This window comes from Mesocricetus auratus, unplaced genomic scaffold, assembly GCF_017639785.1.
Source record: "Mesocricetus auratus isolate SY011 unplaced genomic scaffold, BCM_Maur_2.0 Super-Scaffold_100006, whole genome shotgun sequence".
NCBI lineage: Eukaryota > Metazoa > Chordata > Mammalia > Rodentia > Cricetidae > Mesocricetus > Mesocricetus auratus.
The window spans coordinates 104,708,967-104,729,614 of NW_024429190.1; the positions used below are offsets into that span (position 1 = coordinate 104,708,967).

At 53.7% G+C, this 20,648-nt stretch overlaps 1 protein-coding gene across 1 annotated transcript; it reads right to left on the reverse strand.

The window, feature by feature from the left end:
* Positions 1–841: 841 nt before the first annotated feature.
* On the reverse strand, positions 842–15,230 carry Itih3 (inter-alpha-trypsin inhibitor heavy chain 3). Its single transcript, NM_001281350.1, is given in 22 exon segments — positions 842–1,079; positions 1,881–1,992; positions 2,185–2,357; positions 3,167–3,371; positions 3,827–3,940; positions 4,080–4,115; positions 4,355–4,387; positions 5,276–5,278; positions 5,913–6,067; positions 7,173–7,312; positions 7,482–7,667; positions 9,071–9,252; positions 9,508–9,633; positions 10,290–10,458; positions 11,090–11,206; positions 11,419–11,544; positions 12,471–12,584; positions 13,262–13,424; positions 13,658–13,762; positions 13,862–14,028; positions 14,523–14,543; positions 15,147–15,230. Coding segments are annotated over 22 exon segments (2,661 nt in total). The 3' UTR covers positions 842–949.
* Positions 15,231–20,648: the final 5,418 nt, after the last annotated feature.

The following is a 20,648-nucleotide window of genomic DNA, read 5'->3' on the forward strand; positions in this document are numbered from 1 at the left end:
GCCACACTACCCCAGTGTCAGAGCCACAGGTGGGCACAGGGCATCCTTGGAAGCTGTGGGCCAAAGCGAGCGTTCCCTCTTGTTACTTGTGGGAATAGGAGCTGCCCTCATAGGCCCATGTGTTTGAACACTCCAGGACCCAGCTGGAGGAATGGTCTCTAGAGGGCAGGTCTTCATAAATTAGGCCAGACGGATCTGCTTCCAGCCCCAGGTTCTGCTTCTGACTGATTCTGAGATCTGAGGAAGCCAGCTCCTTCTACCGTGACCAAGGTAATCCCAGCTACCATGCCTGCCCTGCTGTGATGGACCGTACCTCCTTCTTTTTTAAACGACTTATTTATTTATTATGTATATAGTGCTCTGTCTGCATATACACCTGCAGGCCAGAAGAGGGTGCCAAACCCCATTACAGATGGTTGTGAGTCACCATGTGGTTGCTGGGAATTGAACCCAGGACCTCTGGAAGAGCAGACAGTGCTCTTAACCTTTGAGCCATCTCTCCAGCCCTGGACCGTACCTTCTCAAGCCGTGAGCCTCAATAGACCCTTCCTCTCTTGTCCCAGCGAGGAGAAGGGGAGCTCTTGAGCCTCGACCCCTGACTTAAGACATCCCCTGGGTTTTAAACTTCGCGCCACCCTCCCTGATGTCTCGGCGGCCCCTTTGCCCAGCGCCAGTTGTGGGCTCCCCAAGGGGTCACCCAACCAACCCTGTCCCACACCTGTCTCAGCTGAGGGCCCCAGGAAGTTACCCCCCCCAACAGCCACCCCACCCCCTCCTTCCCGGATCACAGCCGCTTGCTTCTTAGGGAGTGGCTCGTGAACTCAGAGACCAACAGCCGTCTTGGTTTACAAGCTGGCTTTATTGTCCTGGCCCTTCCCACAAGCCCGTTCCCGGGCCCTTGCTCCGGACCATCCAGGCCTTCCACTTCCGCAGCGGGGTGACCCGTCACTCAGAACAAGCTGGGGACGATGTAGTCGGTGTGCACACCGTCAATCAGCCCTTCCCCATTGTTGTGGACAAACCAGCAGGTGACCTTTGTGCCGACACTGGCATCCTTCCTGTAATCTCTCTGGGAGCCCCTGGGGGGGGGGGGAGAAGAAGAAATGCTGTAGCACAGGGGTGGGCAGCATGGCTGTGAGCATCGTGGGCCTGAGGTTGGAGGGAGCCGTCGAGGTTTGTTTCTGTGGTTCTGCAGTGTTAGGGTTAAACCCAGGGCCTCACATTTGCCAGGTGGCTGCTCTGCCTCTGAGCTACACCCCTGCAACTGGTCCCTGAGATGGGATTTTATTTATTTATTTATTTGTTTATTTATTATTTATTTTTGGTTTGGCTTTTTAATGTTTAAGGCAGGGTCCCCTGTAGCCTAGGCTGGCCTTGAACTTGTGGTGTACCTCGTCTACCTGGTCCACCCCCTAAGGGCTGAGATTATAGGTACATGCCACCAGGCCTGGCTTGAAGTCGAAGAGCCTGGCATTCTTTCTTTCGTCAAGAACGAAGTCATGCGATTGCTCTTTCGAAGGGGGGGGGGTCTGTTCTGAGCTATTCCTTGATTAGAAGAGTCTAAAAAATGGCCAAGACCAGGGGGCTGGAGAGATGGCTCAGAGGTTAAGAGCACCCAACTGCTCTTCCAGAGGTCCTGAGTTCAGTTCCCAGCAACCACATGGTGGCTCACAACCACCCGTAATGAGACCTAGTGCCCTCTTCTGTCCTACGGACATACATGAAGACAGGGGGTTGTATTCATAATAAATAAATAAATCTTAAAAAAAAAAGGCCAAGACCTCAGAAAGAAATAAGGGCGCCCCACAGGAATCAAGGGCCCATCCAACAAAGTGCCGGGCACAGAGGGTGTGGTGGTGGTGTCAGAGGTATCACCTCACCTTGTGACAGTCAGCTGATGGTTCTTCACCACCATTGTGGCATCTGGCTTTGCGGGGTCAGAGCCTGGGCGGACGTCAGACACTTCAAAGTCAAAGGGGCGGAAGAATTGCCCTGGAAATGAAAAAAAAAGTTAGCGGGTCAGCCTCGGCCTGTTGCCATGGTGATGCGGGCCTTCCGGGATTGATGCAAAGGCTGAACGGGCATGTTGCAAAATGGGTGCGGGGTGACTTCGTGGCCTTGTGCGGTCTATTTCCGGCCCTCCATGTGACTAGGCAGTGTGCAGTTTGAGGAGGATTGCCGTACCCAGCAGCCCGTGTGTCCGTGCTGACATCCGGTGACTGTCCACCACGTAGAACCCTAGGAAGTCCTGGTGAAGCGGATGTTTCTTCCAAACCTGGTGTAGAACGATCACGAAGTTAACCCCATCTCCAAAGGACACGACCATGTTCTTCTTTCTGTTGATCGCTACAGACAGCCTAGGAGAGACGAAGGAGGCAAAGGCAGTGAGAGGCCATCTGAGCCATGGGACGTTTCAGTGAGGCCTTCAGGCACAGGTCCCCTGGGGGCACACAGACACCAGACCCCCACAAACATGTGTGTCATCCACGCCTCTGTGGGCAGGAAAGAGGCCATGTAACCCGTGCTGACCTGGGACTTGGTTCTGTCTCCCAAGCACTGGGATTATAGACGTTTGCCACTGCACCCAGCCATCCTGGGTTCTTGCTTGGGCTGGTAAAATGACTCATTGCACAAGGGTGCTTTCTGTGCAAGCCCCATGGCCTGAGGTCAACCCCCAGAACTCACATAGCTCGTGCAAAAGGAGAAAACCGACTCCACAAAGTTGTCCTCTCTTACCTACCCACACGTGTTATGACACACACACACACACATGCACGCACACACGCACGCACGCACACACGCACGCACACACGCACACACTAAGAAATAGAACTTCAGAGATGGAGTCCTGCTATGTTTGCCAAGTCTGTTCTTAACCTTGTGGCCCCGCGCAGGCAGTCCTGTGACCTTAGGCCTCCTACTATGTGCTCCTGCACTTGATGGCTATATGATGCCTCCATCCAGCCAGGGCTTCCCTCGAAGTGAGTCCTGCACACTGTCCAGGCACAAACTTGGACTCACCCCGTGCTTGCCATCCTGTGGTTACTGAACTCAGGTCATCAGTCTCTCCTGTGACCCCTGTCAACGTCCCGAGGTTGGCCCAAATCCCTCCAGCGTTCCCCTACATCCTTAGGCTGCAACTGCGCTCGGAGATAGGGGTTCTCACCCAGTCTGTGTGATTGTGACTGTGTCTAGCCAACTGAACGTGCTCAGTTCGTCTTCAGTCCCCAGGATGATCTTCTCTGTGGTCACCTCAATCCGGAAGTCCATCCAAGCGTGGGTGATGCCCAGTTTGCCAAAATAGGTTTTCCCTGTCCTGGAGTAAGGGCTACTTCCCTTATCTCCAATGATCTGTCCAGTCACAGTGATGCCTGCAGGGGGGGCAGGGAGGGCAGGAAGAGAGACTAGTGAGGTCTTCTCCTTCAGTGAGGCATGCTGAGGGGAAGCAGAGGCGCGGGGGGGGGGGGGGGGGAAGGGTATGGAAACACCAGGGTGTCAGAGCCAAATCCTGGTCTAGAAGCTCAGGTCCGGGACTCGCCGGGACATCATGGGTCTTCCCTGGGTCAGGGAGTGTTGCGAGAGGAAAACCTGCTCCCCGTATACAGGCTGTCTCCACGCTCAGGGTCAGGCTGCCCACATCTCTACCTCTCTCTAACAGCACCGAGCGCTTAATGGGTCTGACTCTTTGGTAGTTCCCGCCTCCCTTGTGCGGGAATGTCCTGCGCATGAAGGTGGATAATGGCCGGGCAGAGTGAGCAGGACCCTGTCCGTGAACTCACCTGGGCACTCAGACCCCGACAGAAAGAACCCCAGCCCGTAGCCCCACCTGTGACTGGGTCCTGGATAAGCCGAAGCACCGTGCCGGGTTTCTCGTCGATGTTGAAGCAGATGGTGTCGTTTTTTCCTGGCACTTGGATGATGAAGTGAGGGTCCCCGTCCACTGAGGGCACATCAGAGAAAGGGCTGGACCCAAGGGCCTTTCTCTGTACCACAGGCCCTCCCGAGCCAACTGGCCCTGCGGGCAGGAGCAAGGCACCCATAACCCTGAACCTTGGCCAGGGAGGAGCCGAGGAACTCACCATAATAGTAGGGGGTTGGAGGAGACTGGTGGCTGGCTGTGGAACAAAGGGAGATCAGATTGAACGCAGTAAGCCGTCCCCGGGAGAGATCTGGGGGCCTCCCATTCGATCTCATTCCCTCTTTCCCCCTCCGCCAGCGTTCAACCTCCCGGGACACCTGGTCAGTCTGCCTAGTGTGACAAGGTTGATTCGGAACCACTGCCACCAGAGGGAACCGGGCAGGGAAAGCTCTTGGTGGTGGGCGGGGCTGGTTGCAGCAAGCAGCTTTTACTCACTCAAGTAGGCCGTGGACGTGGCTGCGTAGGGGGCTGGGAAAACACCAACGGGCAGTCATGAGCAATCGTTAAGGGCTTCCCCCCCCAACCTCGTGCTTTCTGCCAGCTTGGAGGCTACCGGTCCCTGCTGGGGCCTTAACATTGGCGAAACATGCCCAGGCAACCCCGTTACAGGGCTGTGGGTAGCATGGTGTCATCCTAATGCTGGGAGCATATTTTCGCGTGGCTAAGACGCAAACCTGTCGCGCCACCAGCCTCCCCGTTATGAGCAAGGTCCCTTCCCTTTGAACTCTTTAGTCCTCAGACAGGATAGAGTGAGACCCATCCTATTGCGTCTGTCCTTCGTGGTTGGCAGCTCCTAACACATACGTGACAGCGATTGCACCTAGCAGGGCTTCTCCAACGGCGGAAATGGTGGCCTAATGTACTTGTGCCCCACAGAGATCTGGGTGGGCAGCTTGGCAGGGGGGCTGAGTTTTGCCCAGTGTTAGTGGGCTGGAGGGGTCCGAGGCTCTGATTTTACCGTGAGAGAAATGTGGAGTGCCCTGGTTCCCGGAGACCTTCATCCTGGGCACTGAAAGCTGCCTACGCCTGTGTCCCAGATTAGCTACCGTTCAGCCCTCTCTGGGCCTTGTGCTCTCACTATAACATGAGAATTGTAAAGGGCTTCTGTGAGGGTGGCCGGGGGGGGGCCGTGGAAAAGTGCTTAACCACCACAGTTGCTCATTTTTGCAGATAATACGACACTGTCAGTGACTGGTCCATCTTGCGATAGGGGAGTCATCTTCAACCAAAGAATGGGAGCCTTGGGATTCTGAGGAGTAACCCTGAAGACTCTCTTCAATCTGCCTCCCTCCCTTCTCCTCCCTTCCTCCCTCCTCCCTCCTCCCTCCCTCCAACCATCCATCCCGTGAAACTTACCGTCTAATACGCAGGCACAGCGGGGGAGGGGGAAGAAAGACGCATTAGACACAGACTACCGATTGGGGCCATTGCAACCGATGAGAATGGTCCATGGCCTGGCTTAGAGCTAGCTTTGCCCCCATAGGATGTCCCCTAAAACCAAGAACTCCCAGAAAGCTGTGACTGTGCCAAAAGAGGTCTCTGACCCCCCCATGCCTCTCTCAGGCTCCCCATGAAGCTGCTGTACACACTGGGGTTCCCCTGGCGAGTCCAGTCTGGGGTCTTGTTGAAGGCGTTTGGTCTCAGCCTCCAGCCCTTAGGGCCTCTTTTTCTCACAGATCCCAGGCTCCTGGTATAAACTTGGGGTTGGAAGAACCTCTTGTCTGACTGAACCCTTCCACGCTGTAGCTGAAGTCCCTTCCTTGTCGAGGCCCCAGACAGTGCACTCTCTTGGCTTATACGCCTTGAAAGACACAGACCCTGACTGGGCCACACCCCCTGCCTCTGCTGACCACTCCACTCTTGCCACGCCCCTTGAGATACTTCCAAACCTCTTCAAAAGGTCTGGTGTCCCCAGTTTCTCTGTTGGGATTCTAGGGCCCAGGGACTAAGGGGCGGGGGATTCTAGATCCTGGCTTCCTCTCCCTGTGCTCACCTTCCCCAGGCTTGTCAGCAATGGACGTCTGGTCCTCATTGTCCTCAGGCTTGGTCACCACCATGGAGGTCAGGGGAGTCACAAAATGGTACTTGAGGGACAGCTCCAGGGCCTGGGCTGTGAGGTTCTCTTTCTCCTCCCCATGGGCGTTCTTGCTATGAGGAGAACACAGCTCAGAGTCAGCCCAGAGCACAGTGTCCTGCTTCCAGTCTCCAGGGACAGCGTAGGAACAGCACCACTGCCCCATCACACACTCACATACTCACACACTCATACACACACTGTCACACAGACACACACTCACATGGTCACACACTCACACACACACTGTCACACAGACACATACTCACACACTCATACACACACTGTCACACAGACACACACTCACATACTCATACACACACTGTCACACAGACACACACTCACATACTCACACACACTGTCACACAGACACACACTCACATGGCCACACACTCATACACTCATACACATTCACACACATGCACACACTGTCACACAGACGCACACTCACATTCATATACACTCACACACAGACACACTGTCACACACTCACATATACACCACATACATACACACACTCACATACACTGTCACACACTCACATACACTCACACACAGACACACACACACAGAAACACACTCTGCCTACATTGTTGGTCCTGCTCAATGGAGCTCACAGGGAGGAAAATGCTAGCTCACCAGATAGCTCCCGGAAGCACATGGACAAACTGTTTTCTCTCTAGGAGTCAGTTTCTCCACCCATAAAATGTAAGGGACTTGACTTGGCTGCTGTTATGATCACTTAGGATAATAACTGTATGCCGAGCACTCGGCCTGTGCCGTATTTACTGGGGCTTCATTGTTCCTCCTAAGAAACTCTTGCATTGCCCGTCAAGGATGCCCTCTGGGTACCGGGGCTTGACCCCTCCCCATGTCACCGCTATTCAGCCTCCCTACCACTGGGTGGTGCTGATGGCTCTGCCACGCCCCACGGGCACTCTCAGCCCCTGCCCTTGGCAGTGCTTGCCCGCTTGAAATGGCAAGCAGGGGCAGGACACAAGGAGACTTTTTTTTTTTAACCTGGGCCAAGAAGAGGACGGAGCACCGAGAAATGTTCACGGGGCTGTCCTTCCTCCTCGTGTGGCTGTCTTACTCCTCTGGCCCCATCGGAACACAGCCAGAGGTGTGGTGGACACTAGACAGCTCGGTATCCCTCAAGGCCGGGGTAGGCCAGCTCACCGTTTCTCCAGTAACTGCTCGATAGTGAGGTAGGCCCAGAGCCGTTCAATGTAGTTCCCAAAAATGTAGCCCTGCTCCTTCAGCGCTGCGTCCATTTCCTTCATGTCTACCTCCTCCGTGAAGGTCAGGTCATTCAAGGCCTGGGTAGGGGGACAGGGAAAGCAAGGCCCTGGAGAGCTGGATGGTGCAGTTATGTGAGCCAGGCTGAGAGGACGCTGCTCCTGGACCACTGGCAAGAAGGCGCCCCCCCCACCGTCGTCTCTGCTGACCCTTCACCCCAGCACAGCCCAGGCACCAGTTCCCGCTCACCCCGTGGCCCTTCACGTCTGCCTTAAAGTTGTTCATGTCACTGTCCGCCAAGCGCCCTGCTACGACGATCTCAGAGCCGTCGTAGAAGTGGGGGTAACTGTTCTTGGTGAGGTCCAGGATGGCGTTCTCGGGATACTCCACCTCCACGTTCGTCAGCAGAGGGTTAGCTACCTCCTCGTAGAAGCCCTGTGAGTCCAGATCGGGACCCAGTCATCTTAGACCCCGCCCAGAGTAGACATGGAGAAGCCGGGATAGGTCGGTCCCACACATGCTGCCTGGTGGCACTCGGTCCCCAAGGGGCTGAGCCAATCCCTCCTGCTGATCCCCACTTCTAAGAGGCCCTGACTGTGCCCTGGAGTCCAGGAGAGCCCTCCCTGCCCTGCCCCTCTCGAAGACGAGAGAGGACAGGAGCAAGGGACCGAACCCTTGGCACAGGACTTTGAATGAAGAAATGTCAGCCAGAGACAGTGATATGTGTTGGGGTGGGGGAGGCCGCCAGCTTCAGACTGAACAGTGAGACATGCAGTTGCCTGTGGCTAGCAGATATCTTTAAATGTTATTTTATTACATAAAGGCTGTTATGGGTCAAATTGGTACTGCATTCCCACAGTCTTTTGCTCTCCTGATCCTCACAGTGCAACCTTGTTTGGAGGCGAAAATCTCTACAAAGATAATCCAATGTTGTCATGAAGTTGGGCCCTAATCCAACATGCCTTGTGTCCTTATAAAAAGAGGAAACTGGATGCAGGCACACCATGAAGGAGTGTATGGGAAGGCCCAGGGGGAAGAGGACCACAGGTCAAGAATGGAGGCCTAGGGGCTGGAGAGACGGCTCGGCCGGCCATTAAGAGCACTGGTTGCTCTTCCAGAGGGCCCGGGTTCAATTCCCAGCACCCCTCGGCGGCTCACAACTGTCTGTAACCTCAGGTTCAGGGGACCTGACACCGTCATACATGCAGGCAAAGCATCAATGCTCATTAAACACAAAATTTTAAATGAAAAAAATAAAGTATTTTTCTTAAAAAAAGAATGGAGACCTATACAGACCTCTCTCCCTCAGAGAGAACCAAACCCTATCACCCTGATCTCATTCTTGTAGCCTCTAAGACTGTGAGGCACGTGTTCCTGTCAGTGGTCACATACTTTTTATGACAGACTCAGTAAGCCATGGTCCTGTGCAATAGTGGGGCATATTTACATAAAAATTACTCAATGCTTATGAGACATATACTTTTGTTTTTGTTTTTGTTTTTCAAGACAGGGTTTCTCTGTGGCTTTGGAGCCTGTCCTGGAACTTGCTCTGTAGACCAGGCTGGCCTCGAACTCACAGAGACCCGCCTGCCTCTGCCTCCAGAGTGCTGGGATTAAAGGCGTGCGCCACCACTGCCCAGCTGAGACGTATACATTTAACTTGAGGTCTTATGTTTGATCTGCCAGGCCTGCAGAGGAAGCAGCCCTTTTTGTATGGAGATTAGAACTAGAGGTGGCCAGAGGTAGATTTAAACAGAGAGAAAGTTCCCTCTAACATCTGAGGTTGCCACAAGGCGGGAACGGCTTCCCCGGGAAATAGCGTGCGAGCTGAAGTGTACCTGCAGCTGCAAGTTGGCATCAGAATCTTCATAAATGCGCCGGGCAACCCCATGGTTCTCCAGGGCCATAGTCTCCAGGAAATTATAATTCAGATTGTTGCCAAAGCCCAGGTTATACAAAGGGAACCTGCCCTCGATGGCTTTCCGGACATTCTCCTGGATCTTCTCAGGTCTGCTCTCACCTGGAGAAAGCGCGCTTGCTTCATTCTGGGGACTAACCTACACTACTAGCTCTGCCCGGGGAGCTCCGACTCTACTTGCACAGCTGGTAGGGAGCCTTGGCAAGGAGAGAGGCATGCGCCTGTCTTTAAGGGGCTCACAAGATGCTGGGGGACCCCCAGGGAAAGATGTCAGGCCTTAACAGTGAGCCGACTGCAGAGCCAAGAAGGCAGGCAGGCCGGCACTTGCCTGGGGGTTCAAACCTCCCTCTCCCTCACCGGTATTGGCGTCCCCGTCTGTCAACATGATGATGATGGAGGTGCTCCTCTCCGGAACGATGTGCTGCTCCCGGGCATCTGTCAGCATTCGGATGCCCCTCAGCAGTCCATCATTAATGTTGGTCACTGTACACAGACAGAAAGACAGAGCCACTGGGGTAGGGGTGTCCATGGGGTAGGGGTGTCCCTGGGGTAGGGGTGTCCCTGGGGTAGGGGTGTCCCCGGGGTAGGGGTGTCCCCGGGGTAGGGGTGTCCCTGGGGTAGGGGTGTCCCTGGGGTAGGGGTGTCCCTAGGGTGCCAGTGTGCAAGGCTGCATCATGAAGGAGAAAGGGACAGCAGACAATGTTCTTGTGCTAAGGACTCTGTCAGCCTGCACATGAAGCATTCGGTAAGCACTGGCCTACGTGGGCAGACAGCGTAGACTTCCACGTAGGCATCAAAGGGGTGCTAAGAGGTTCTAGGCCTGCAATAGTTGCAGCAATCTGGCAAGCAGTCAGATGGCGTCACCAGGAGTGCAAGGGAAGTGGTAAAGATGTCACATATGGTTTCCACAGGAAGCAGAGTCAAGAAGGGTTCCCTGTGGACCTAGCGTGCCGAGAGACTCGTGAGCACCAGGACCGTGGTTAAACACTAAGAATGGGTCTCCCTAGGCTGCACAGAAGTCACCCTGGTGCCTTGTCTTCAAGCCTGAGGTTTACATCCAGGGAGAGGCTTGCCAGAGGCGGGCTGCTGGTGCGGATAAAGGAACGGGCGGAACACACATCTGTGCCCCCGACCCTTACTGCCTTGATCGCTGATGCTCCTCACAAATGTCCTGGCCTCCTCAAGGTTTGCAGGGGTGGCTTGCACTAGGCTGTCTTTCCAGGTGGTCACACCCGTGCTGAACAGAATGAAGTTCAGATAGTCGTCTTGCTTCATGTCGTCCAGGATTTTGAGAAGGGCATCCCTGGTCTGGGGAAGGCAGAGAGAAACAGGCCTTAAGGCTGAGGCATGAGACAGTGGTGAGCCAGGCAGCTCCCCAGTCTAGGCTGACTGGGGAACTCCCACTCTCTTTATGGGCAAGCCTTGCCCTAGACCCCCACCTCCCCGTGAAAGTGGGGGTAAAGGCTTGAGTACTCTTTTTTTTCTTTTAAAGATTTATTTATTACATATACAGTGTTCTGTCTACACGCCAGAAGAGGGCACCATATTGAATTGTAGATGGTTGTGAGCCACCATGTGGTTGTTGGGAATTGAACTCAGGACCTCGGGAAGAGCAGTCAGTGCTCTTAACCTCTGAGCCATCTCTCCAGCCCAAGGCTTGAGTATTCTTACACTCTGTCTCATTCCTCCTTTTCCTCCCAATTAAGAAAAAAAGGGAATCTCCCAGCCTGGTCTACAGAGCGAGTTCCAAGACAGCCAGAGCTGTTACACAAAGAAACCCTGTCTCGGGCGGAAAAAAACCAAACCCAAGCCAAAATAAAACAAAACAACCCCCCCCAAAACAACAACGACAAACACGCAAACTAAAATCTCTTCCTCCTCACATTTCTACACCCAGGCGCTGCCTTCAGTGTTGGGAGGGGGTTGGATGGGGGCAAACCTGCTGGATTTTCCGCCCAGCCATGGAGCCGCTGATATCAATCACAAAGACTATGTTCTTGGGCACCACTGGAAGGCCTTGGGGCGCAAAGAAGTGCACAAAGTAGCCGTTGACTACCTGGAAAGGCAGGGGGAGAGATGGAGGCCAATGCACGCGTGTAACAGTGCCTCTTCTTGCAAGTGGATGTCGGAAGTTTGCCGCTGGAGGGGAAGGTGCCCCATTTCCACTACAGGTGGAGAGAGGGGTGCAGCCGCAGCCCCTTAGGGTACCTCTGCCCAGCATGAGGATGGGCTGGCAGGCCTGGCGGAGCCACCCACCTATGTGTATACCTGCACGTTGCCTGGAGACTCTCTGTTCACGTCATAGACGATGGTGAAGTCCCCGTTGAGGAGGGAGTCTGTACACGTGGGGCATGAGCGCTGTTGGTCTAAGCTGGGCTTGAAAGACACATGCCCCTGTGGGGAGGAGGAGGGAGGAAACCTGCTCAGCCTGGCCAAGGCTTGCTTCCCACTGGCAGACAGGGGGGAAAAACCCTCTGAAAGCACGGAGGTGAGAGCCTGGCGTTGAGTCAGAGGCCAGCTCCCCGGGGACGGGGATGGAGTTGCCCTCATGCCCCTCCTTTCTGAGTACCTCCCTTCCTAGGTGATGAGAACCTGCCCAAGGTGTGGTGTTTGCCATTTTCATTCCTCTCTCTCTTGGCTGCCTCATCCTAACCCTTAAGCTCAGCACCAGAGGTTACTTGGGCATGGGAATGTTGCCCCAGATGAGAGAGCTCTGTGTTGAACGGGTTCTGCACATTGGAGTTGGTACCCAAAGAAGGGGAGAAGGGTAGAGTGGGGTAGAGCATCTTAGAGTGAAAGAGGCTGGGGCAACACTCCGGAAGCCGGCAACTCTCTTGAGTGTAGGCTCTCCGATGACTGAAATTTGATGTTTCTGTTTTCTCATCTGCTTCCCAATCGGGGGAGGGGGCGCTGGGATCCTCCCCAGTATAGCTAGGGGCGGGGCTCAATGACTGGAGCCAACTGCCCAGCGCCAAGAATTGCATTCTCTTTGATCCTCCATCCCCCTAATGGGGAGTCAGCAAAACTAGCCTCGGTATCTTAATCTGCACCCCCTTCCCTGTCCATTTGCCAAGGCAGAACGGAACTGGGAGTCATAAATGGCTTCCCTTCACCCCCTTTGTCCTGGCAGAGCTGACATCCCAAATCTTCTAGCTGGTCAGCACCAGCCCCTTCCCTGCCTCCAGTATCCCCCTTGATGACCCAGTTGACTGGGGAGACGGCTAGTGTCACAGACAGACCGCCCCCTCTGTGCTGAGATCGGCCAAGTCAAGGCCAGTGCCCTACCCACTGCACCCCAAGCCCCAGAGGTATCACGCCACCTTTTTCCCGGAGAAGGACTTGGTGAGGGCGCTTCCCAGGAGGTCGTTAGTAATGAACGAGGCCTCGGCGTCCAGCATGCTGATGCCCTGTGGTTCGAAGATGTGCGCATCAATCTGAAAAGGCCCAAATGAAGGAAGTGTCACCCTGGGGCGATGCAGAGGTAGGGATACAGCCAGAGGGGACGCCTGTGACGACGCAGAGGCCCTCAAAGGCAATGGCGAGGGCCGCTAGGAAAGCGACCACGGGAACTGTTAGAAGGGTCTGGTGGTGGCGCACGCCTTTAATCCCAGCACTCGGGAGGCAGAGGCAGGCGGATCTCTGTGAGTTCGAGGCCGGGCTGGACCGACAGCCCCCAAAACAATACAGAGAAACCCTGTCTCGTAAAAACAAAACAAAACAAAAAGGGTCTGGTGGCACAAAACACTTCCATCATCCGTCGGCCACCGACCCCGCGGGACACAACCACGGCATTTGCTCTTCCTTCTAGCCTTGGTGCAGGTGGAACGGGCCAGTTGCAAGTGTTCCAGAAGCCCTTTGCGGTGCTGGAGGGCCCCAGCGCGAAAGCCTCCGCCCCTTGGCTCCCGGTGGCTGGAGAAGAAAGGCCACTGTGCTTTTTCCAACCCCCTCGGCCAAGTCCAGGGGCCCTGCAGGACTTGGAGATGCATTCTTGGCTCTGCTGTGAGATTTGCTCCTCCTCCTCCCACCCCGCCCCATCCCCTGCCCTTCTCCGGGGCGTCCGTGGGTCCCGGCAAGGGATGCAGGAATGGGATGCCCGGCAAGGGATGCTTACCTCAAAGTGTCTGACCAGTTGTTTGGGCTGGACTTTGAGGTACATCTCGTACTTTCCTTTATGCCTCTTGAGCAGCTCTTCATAGGTTAGCTCAAAAGTGACCTTGCTGCCCGCGGCCACATTGACGGACACTGTGAACTTCTCCAGTTTCCTCCCAGAGGCCCTGGGTGGGTTCCGAGGTGATGCTTTAGCACAAAGACTTCAGGAACCCATCCCTTCCTCGGCCATGGGTTCAAGTCCCAGCTCCCGGGTTAGAGACCTCCCCGTCTGTTCTAAACCTTATTTGCTTTAAAGTGGGATGTTCGGGGGTTGGGGGGTGGGCATCGCACACAGTTTGCTGTGACAATAATCACAGTTGCTGTTTGCGTCCCTCAAAGGCCCAAGGCTCACGCTTACTTGACCAGTCCAGCCGTCTTGCCCTGAGACACAGCCTTGTCATATTGCTTCTGGGCAACTTCCTTCTCCTTGATGTTCCCAGGGTAGGTGACACCGTCAATGGTCCTGCGGATAGAGAGTTTAGGAGAAGGCGGGGGCTGCCGCACTGGGCCAGACACCCCCCCCCCGGGAGCTCAGAGCCGGCAGCTGTGGGGCGGCACCCACAAGGTGAAGTTGGTGATAAAGGCCGTCTTGGGCAGCTCCACGTCAAAGGAAACCTCTTTGGCCTGGTCTGCACGGTTGACGGCCCTCGTGGTGACAACGTTGTGCGCAAAGCGGGAGGTCACCTTGCAGCTGATCTTGGTGCTGTAGACCTCGACGCCATCGACCACCTGCGGGAGAGGTGGGCAAGGATCCGCTGGGCGGCGATCAGCCCCACTGCTCCCTGGGAAACCCGGTCGTCGGCCTGGCTGCTTCCCTCCCAAATGCTCCTGTGTGGGGCTCCGAAGTCCTGGGCCCCTCAGTCCTCCCAGTCACCCACACTGGAGGTCTGGGCCGTGCCCTCTGTCCCACGTTCCGTTGGCTACCACGGTGCCTGTGCCATGCCGCCAGCTGCAGCAGCCAGTGAGGTCGTATAAAAGCCCAGCTCAGCCACAGCCCCTCTCCCAAGGAAAGCCTTCCCAGGGCTCCCCTTCGTCCTGGCCCTAGACTCCCCCTTGAGGAGTCCTGATTCTCCATATGGATCTCGGGTCACACGAGGCTCTGCCGGATTGGGGCCGTGGGCTGGTGGGGGGGCTGCTCCCATTACGATCTGTGCCTTCAGCAAGCGGAAACTGCTCCATTCTGCCCCTCCCCACCCAGTCCGTGTCTTACTGGAAGTCCTTACCCCTTCCGGGAGGCTCCGTTTCTGTAAATATAAAGATCAACAGAGAGGTCAGGACGAGCATGAGGCTACCAGTGACCTGGCAGCAGGTTCTGGGCTAGGGCCAGGTCTCCGAGAGACACAGGACCCTCCAGGCCGTGCGTTAGAGAGGGACTCTGGATAGATGGAGAAAGGGGTATGTCACCAGGTCCCCTATGGAGGAGCTCATAGAACTGACCCTACGCTGTCTCAGGCTCTGTGTGCCCCCAATTCACTGGGACTCTCATTCTGCTCTCCCTGGGCCCTGGGCCCTTTGGATAGCTTCCAGGCTCAATTTAGCATTTTGTAGCGGCCTCTGCACCTGCAGGCCTTCATAGACCGCAGTGAGACGTCCACAATTTATCAACCATTTGGCAGGTGGGGAAACTGAGGCCTTGGAGTCTGGAAAGCTCTGCTCTGGGTTAAAGAGCAAACTAGCTTATCGGTCCTATCTGGAGCTCCGTTCTCCAGAGTCCAGAGTTGTCCCAGAAGCGCAATGTCCAGTCCTCAGCCTCCTCCCCCACCCCACCCCCGGCTCAGGGGACTTGGATGGACTCTTCTGTCACCTGCCCCTCAAAGTTCCGATACCAAACAGGAAGTTAGACTCACCCCTAGCAGCCGGAGGGGGCTTCTCGGAAAGCCAGAGGCCTCCAAGCCAGAGAGTAGGGCCAAGACAAGGTAGGGCCACCACATGGTCACCATGGCTGAGCACACAGTCCCGGCCTCCTGCTTTTCCTTTTATATATGCCAGCCTGGTGTTTTCCAGGCGGGGTCAATGACCAGAGCATGGGGCCAGAGCAGCAGAGGCTCACACAGCAGCTCCGGGAACTGGGGGTGGGTGGAGCAACCACCCAGTGTGACTGCATGAAGAGGGCCCAATGGGTACAATAAACAGTGTTGGGGTTTCACCCCCGATATTCTGCAGCCTGGAGGCCCTCAGCAGAGCAGACGCTGTGTGAAACCGGTGACCCCTGGCCTCCTTGGGGTGGATGATGAAGATGGTGTGAGCTGCATATAGAACAGCTGGCATCTCCACCAGCTTGGGCTCAACACTTTTGTCCTTACCACCCACATCGCCCCTAGTCTGGGCCTGGATCCCAGCTCCAGCCCTCGCAAGACAGCCGCTCTCCAGCTAGACAACCCCGTGGCTGAGCCCTTACCCACTCGGCTGCCAGGGACCAATGAACTAAACAAGACCCGAGCCCCGCAACCTATCGTCCTCTGGGATCGGACTCCAAACTTGTTTTTCCGAGTTTACTCTCCCCCCCCCCCAGTGACGTCTTTCACTTACAAGTTGCAACTTGTCCCTCTGCCTGCCTAAGGGTCTTGGCTCCCTCTTCCTTTTTGAACAAGAGGTGCTTTTGATTTAAAAAGTCAGCTCTGGATGACTCTGAGACTATCAAGTCCTAGTCATTTGGCTATTCACAGCATGATGACTTATTTAGTTTTTAAGGATGTATTTCATTTTAATCATGTGTATGTGTGCATCTGTCTGTGTGGGGGGCATGTGCATGTGAGCGTAGGTGCTGGGAGACGGGGCTCAGATCCTCTAAGAGCAGTATAAGTTCTTAAGCACTGAGCCATTTCCCTGGCCCCAGCAGGCTCTCTAGGACTCCATCCCATTACCTTATGCTGATCGGGTCTCAATGTCCCTTCCTGGACAGGATAGGCCTGGCTATGCTCACTCTGTGCCCCAGGACCCTGCCAGGGTCTCAGCTCTTCAGAAAACAGCAGTCTTTGTACATGAGGGCTGAGACCTCCTGAACCACATCAGGGTCCTGCCAGCCTCTGGTGTCTTCAGGACACACGCCACATATGTCCACCGTGCCATTGAAAAACCTCAATGCCCCCCTTTTTTTTGAGACTCAGAAGGTTGCCTCAGTGGAAAATTCCCCAAGGTCCCTTACCCTAGGCAGGGAACAAGGTCTGATTAAAAAGAACATCTGTTCCAGAGTGCTGAAACAGGACACCAGCAGGCTGTTAAGATAAGTTTAATTCAGACCTTGTGGTTTCTCCAGGAAGGATGAGTTATGCCCGAGTTTTAACAATACCCCTATTGCTTGCCCAAATCTGCACCTGCAGTAACTCTTCTTCTTACAATACCCCTATTACTTTGCTTGCCAAAAGTATGTATATAAAAAGAAAACTGCCCTAGAGCCCGACACGTTCAGTTAGTTAAACTGCTGAATCGCCCACAGACGCCTGTGTAAACAATAAACCTCTTGCGGTTTGCATCCAACTGTCTGGTTATTGAGCTCGGGACGTCACCGGGGTATTCAGCCTGAAGCCTGAAAACCTCAGGTCTTTCACCATGACTTCGTCTCTGGGCACCCTCCATATGCTGAGTGGAGCAGACCCTTATCTACCTGGGCTGAGGCCAGCTACCTTAAGGGATGGTGCCGTGTCCTCAGCTGAGAGCCCTCAGCCTAACTATCGGATGTGCAGAGCCCTGGCTGCAGAGAGAGGTGGCTGAAAGCAGAAACTGAGAGGCAGAATAAACCACCAAAGGCTGGAAGCGGCAGGAGACACAGAGAGACGACAGAGCTACCAAGTGGGCGAAGATGGTGGAGTGACAGGGGCCCGCTGCTGGACCCCACTGGGCAGCACCTGTTCTTAGACCTCTCAAAACCAGGCCTCTTTCTTGGCTCTGGGGACGTCCCAGTCACACGGCCATTTTCAGCACCTGCTAGCCACGCTAGCCACGCTAGCCACTAAGGGTTGGGGTTGAAGAGAACCCGTTTCTCAGCGGCTCCTCCTCAGCGCCCACTGCTCTCTGGAGAGCCTTTCCCCGACTCCTTCACTGCTTCCTCTCTAGATGCTTGGGGTTTGAGGAGAGAGGCAACTCAAAACAGGAATTTTACAGCTGCTTCGGAAGGACAGCCAAACATTTGTGGGAAACCAGAATCGCGCAGAATTAGAACCTTACATTTCTAGACTTATCCCCCTGCCCGTTCCTCAGGAGGGGAAGATGAGTAGGCTGACCCAGTCAGTTGGCAGTCCTGCTCTCCCAGATGCCTCTGGAGGTAAACTGATGATCTGTCAGCTTCCAGTCATACCCTCCCCCACTTGCGGTTGAAGGACTCTGTTCCCCAACGCGGGGTAGCCTTTGAGCTCAACATCTATGAAGGCTAACACTGTGAACTTGACAAGCTTCTTGGGGCACTTGTCAAGGATTACCTAGATTAGGTAGTTGGGGAGGAGAGACCCACACTAGATGTGGACGTGCCATTCTGTGGGCTGGGTCCTGGACTGAATAAAAAGAAAATAAGCTGATCACAGAGCTCATTGCTCACTGCTTCCTGAGTCTGGATGCAGTGCGACCAGCCACCTCCTACCCCTGCTCTGGGGCCTTCCCTGACTCTAGACTGTTTCTCCTTGAGTCGTAATCTAAAATAAGCCCTTTCTGCCTTAAGTTGCTTTTGTTGTTGTTGTTTTTTTTTTCACAGTGAAGGGTTTAAAACTTTCCCACTTGTACAACTGAATTTAAGTTTCAGTTCTCTGAGAGGGGCAAACAGTTGTCTCTCCCAACAAAGGGTCGTTTATCAACAAGTTACATTCAGGGAAGAGGGAGAGACAATGAACAAGGCCCAAGTCAGCCCCACAGTGTCTCAAGGGCAGTTCCCTTGAAATATACTTGGGTAAGTATGCCCAAAGATAAAACCTCAGCCAATTAAACGTGTACTAACGTAACTGCTGCTTGTTTAACCAATCATATTTGAGATGACTTAACTATCCCCTGAAATTCCTCTAGCAGTGCTTAATAGGAGTCCGCACACTCCTCTAGGGGTCCTTGCCATTTTATACAGGTATGCTTTCGCATATGCTGGTAAATAAACACCCTTTACTCTTACATACTGTTTGAATCTGGGGTCTTCCTTCAGCATTTCCTCGGACTCCTACAATAGAAACGTTTGTGTGACAGACTTTTCCCGAGGAGACAACACACACACACACACACACACACACACACACACACACACACACACGGGGGGGGAGAGAGAGAGAGAGAGAGAGAGAGAGAGAGAGAGAGAGAGAGAGAGAGAGAGAGAGAGAGAGAGAGAGAGAGAGAGAGAGAATCTACTCCCTCTAGACAGATAGCCCATTACAAACCAAAGAAAGGATACTACGAAGCCCAGCTTGGTGAACCAATGAGTTTTATTAGGGTTACTTACTTACAGGAGCAGAAATGACTCAAAGACAGCTGCATCACCAAAGGCCACCCCGGCTTTGGTGGCAAGTCACTAAAGCTAGAAACCTGGAGCACGCGGCATAGGCTGAAGGCAGATCAACAGTTTGGAGAGTGCCGTTTCCCAGTGGTTCAGCTGGTCTCTGCTTCTTCCAGGCTGCTTGCCTTGTCTAAGAGTGACTCTAACGAGTCTCTCCTGTTCATATACTATGGTAGTTTGAGTGAGAGTGGTCCCCATTGGCTCGTATATTCGAATGCTTAGTCACCATGGAGTGCAACTGTTTGAGGATTAGAAGGCGTGACCTTGTTGGAGGAAGTGTGTCCCTGGGGGTGGGCTTTGATGTTTTAAAAGCCCACACCAGGTCCCTTTCTTTATCTGCTGTCTATGGATCGGAATGTAACACTCTCAAGTACTGCTCCAATGCCATGCCTGGCTATTTTCCATGCATGATGATCATGGATGCAAGCCCCCAGTTTTCTTTTATGAGTTGCCTGGGTCATGGTGTCTCCTTACAGAAACAGAACAGTAACTATGACACATACTCTCGGAAAAGGAGGGCCCTAGTAAATCTAGTCAGTTTCAGGGACTTCCTGAAGCTATTTTGAATTGCTTACTTCTGGTCTTACCGAGCTTCCCTGCAGGACACAGTGTTTCAATCTCAGAGGAATTGTTACACAACCTTCAGCTAGGTGGAACTGTTTCTGCATGCGCGAACAATCAAAGGTTGAGAGTCTGCTACCATGTTTCCAGAGAGCTATGGCTGCCTGTGCTACAGGTCAGAGTGATGTGGCAGGGTCAGAATTCCTGCAAGGAGGCCCTGAGAAACCAGTCTGAAGCTCTGTGAGTGGAGCCTAAATTGCAATGGAGATTCTGGGATATGGGAAGTGCCAAAACCACAAGATGTCTACCAAGGAAATCTGCATGTGTGTAGTGGGTAGGACTCATAAGAAAGGCTATGTGTGCTGCAGGCCATAAAACTGGAGAGACATGGCTGTCTAGATCCTTCAGCACCCAGATGATTCCATCTTGATTCTCAGCTGCCAAACATGAGCTCCAGGATTTTGTGTTTTCCCTGCCGAGTTTCAGTCTTGCTTTGGCCCAATCATTCCTTGCTATTACCCTATTCTCCCCTTCTGGAATAGGAGTGTTTATTCTGTGCTACCACAGAATAAACATGACTCATTTTTTTATTTTATAGGTGCACATGGTTAAGAGGCTGTCTTGAGTCTCAGAAAAGATTTTGGACTTTGAAATAGTGTTGATAACTGTTAAAGACTGGGAACTTAGTTAAGCTGAGTGCATTTTTCATTAAGATAGCCGTGAGCCTATGGAAACAAAGGAAAGGAAGGTTACATATTAAAAGTGATAAATGGGTGCCAGGTTGGCAGGGGATGAACTTGTCACTGAAGAGACAAGCCTCTGGAAATGCCTGTGATATAACATCTAGATTGGGTTAGCCTCTGGACATGCCTATGGGGGATTATCTATATAAGGTTAATAGAAGTGGGAGGTCCCACTTTAAATCGGGTGGGATTATTCCATAGGCTGGGTTTCTAAATAAAAAGGAAAAAGTGAGAGGAGTCAAGCGTTCATCACTTGGCTTTCTGATTGTGGATACCTTCTGCTCCTGACATCATGCCTTCTCTACCAGGATGGATTGTACCTCCTGGGATGGTAAGCCTAAATAAAATTTCCTTCCTTAAAATTCTTTTGTCACAGTAATAAGCCCATAATACAATATCCATGTTACTCAAAGCCAAGCTTTGTCCAATCTGGGTCCCCACAAGTTTAGTTTGTTGTGGGGACTGGACAGAAGACAGAGGAGAAAGAGGCAGGACCAGAGTGAGCAGAGGCCCACCACCTCTGAGTGAAAGGCAAACGGCTCCCCAGAGTGGGAGACATTGTCTTGTGCTCTGCGGGTTTT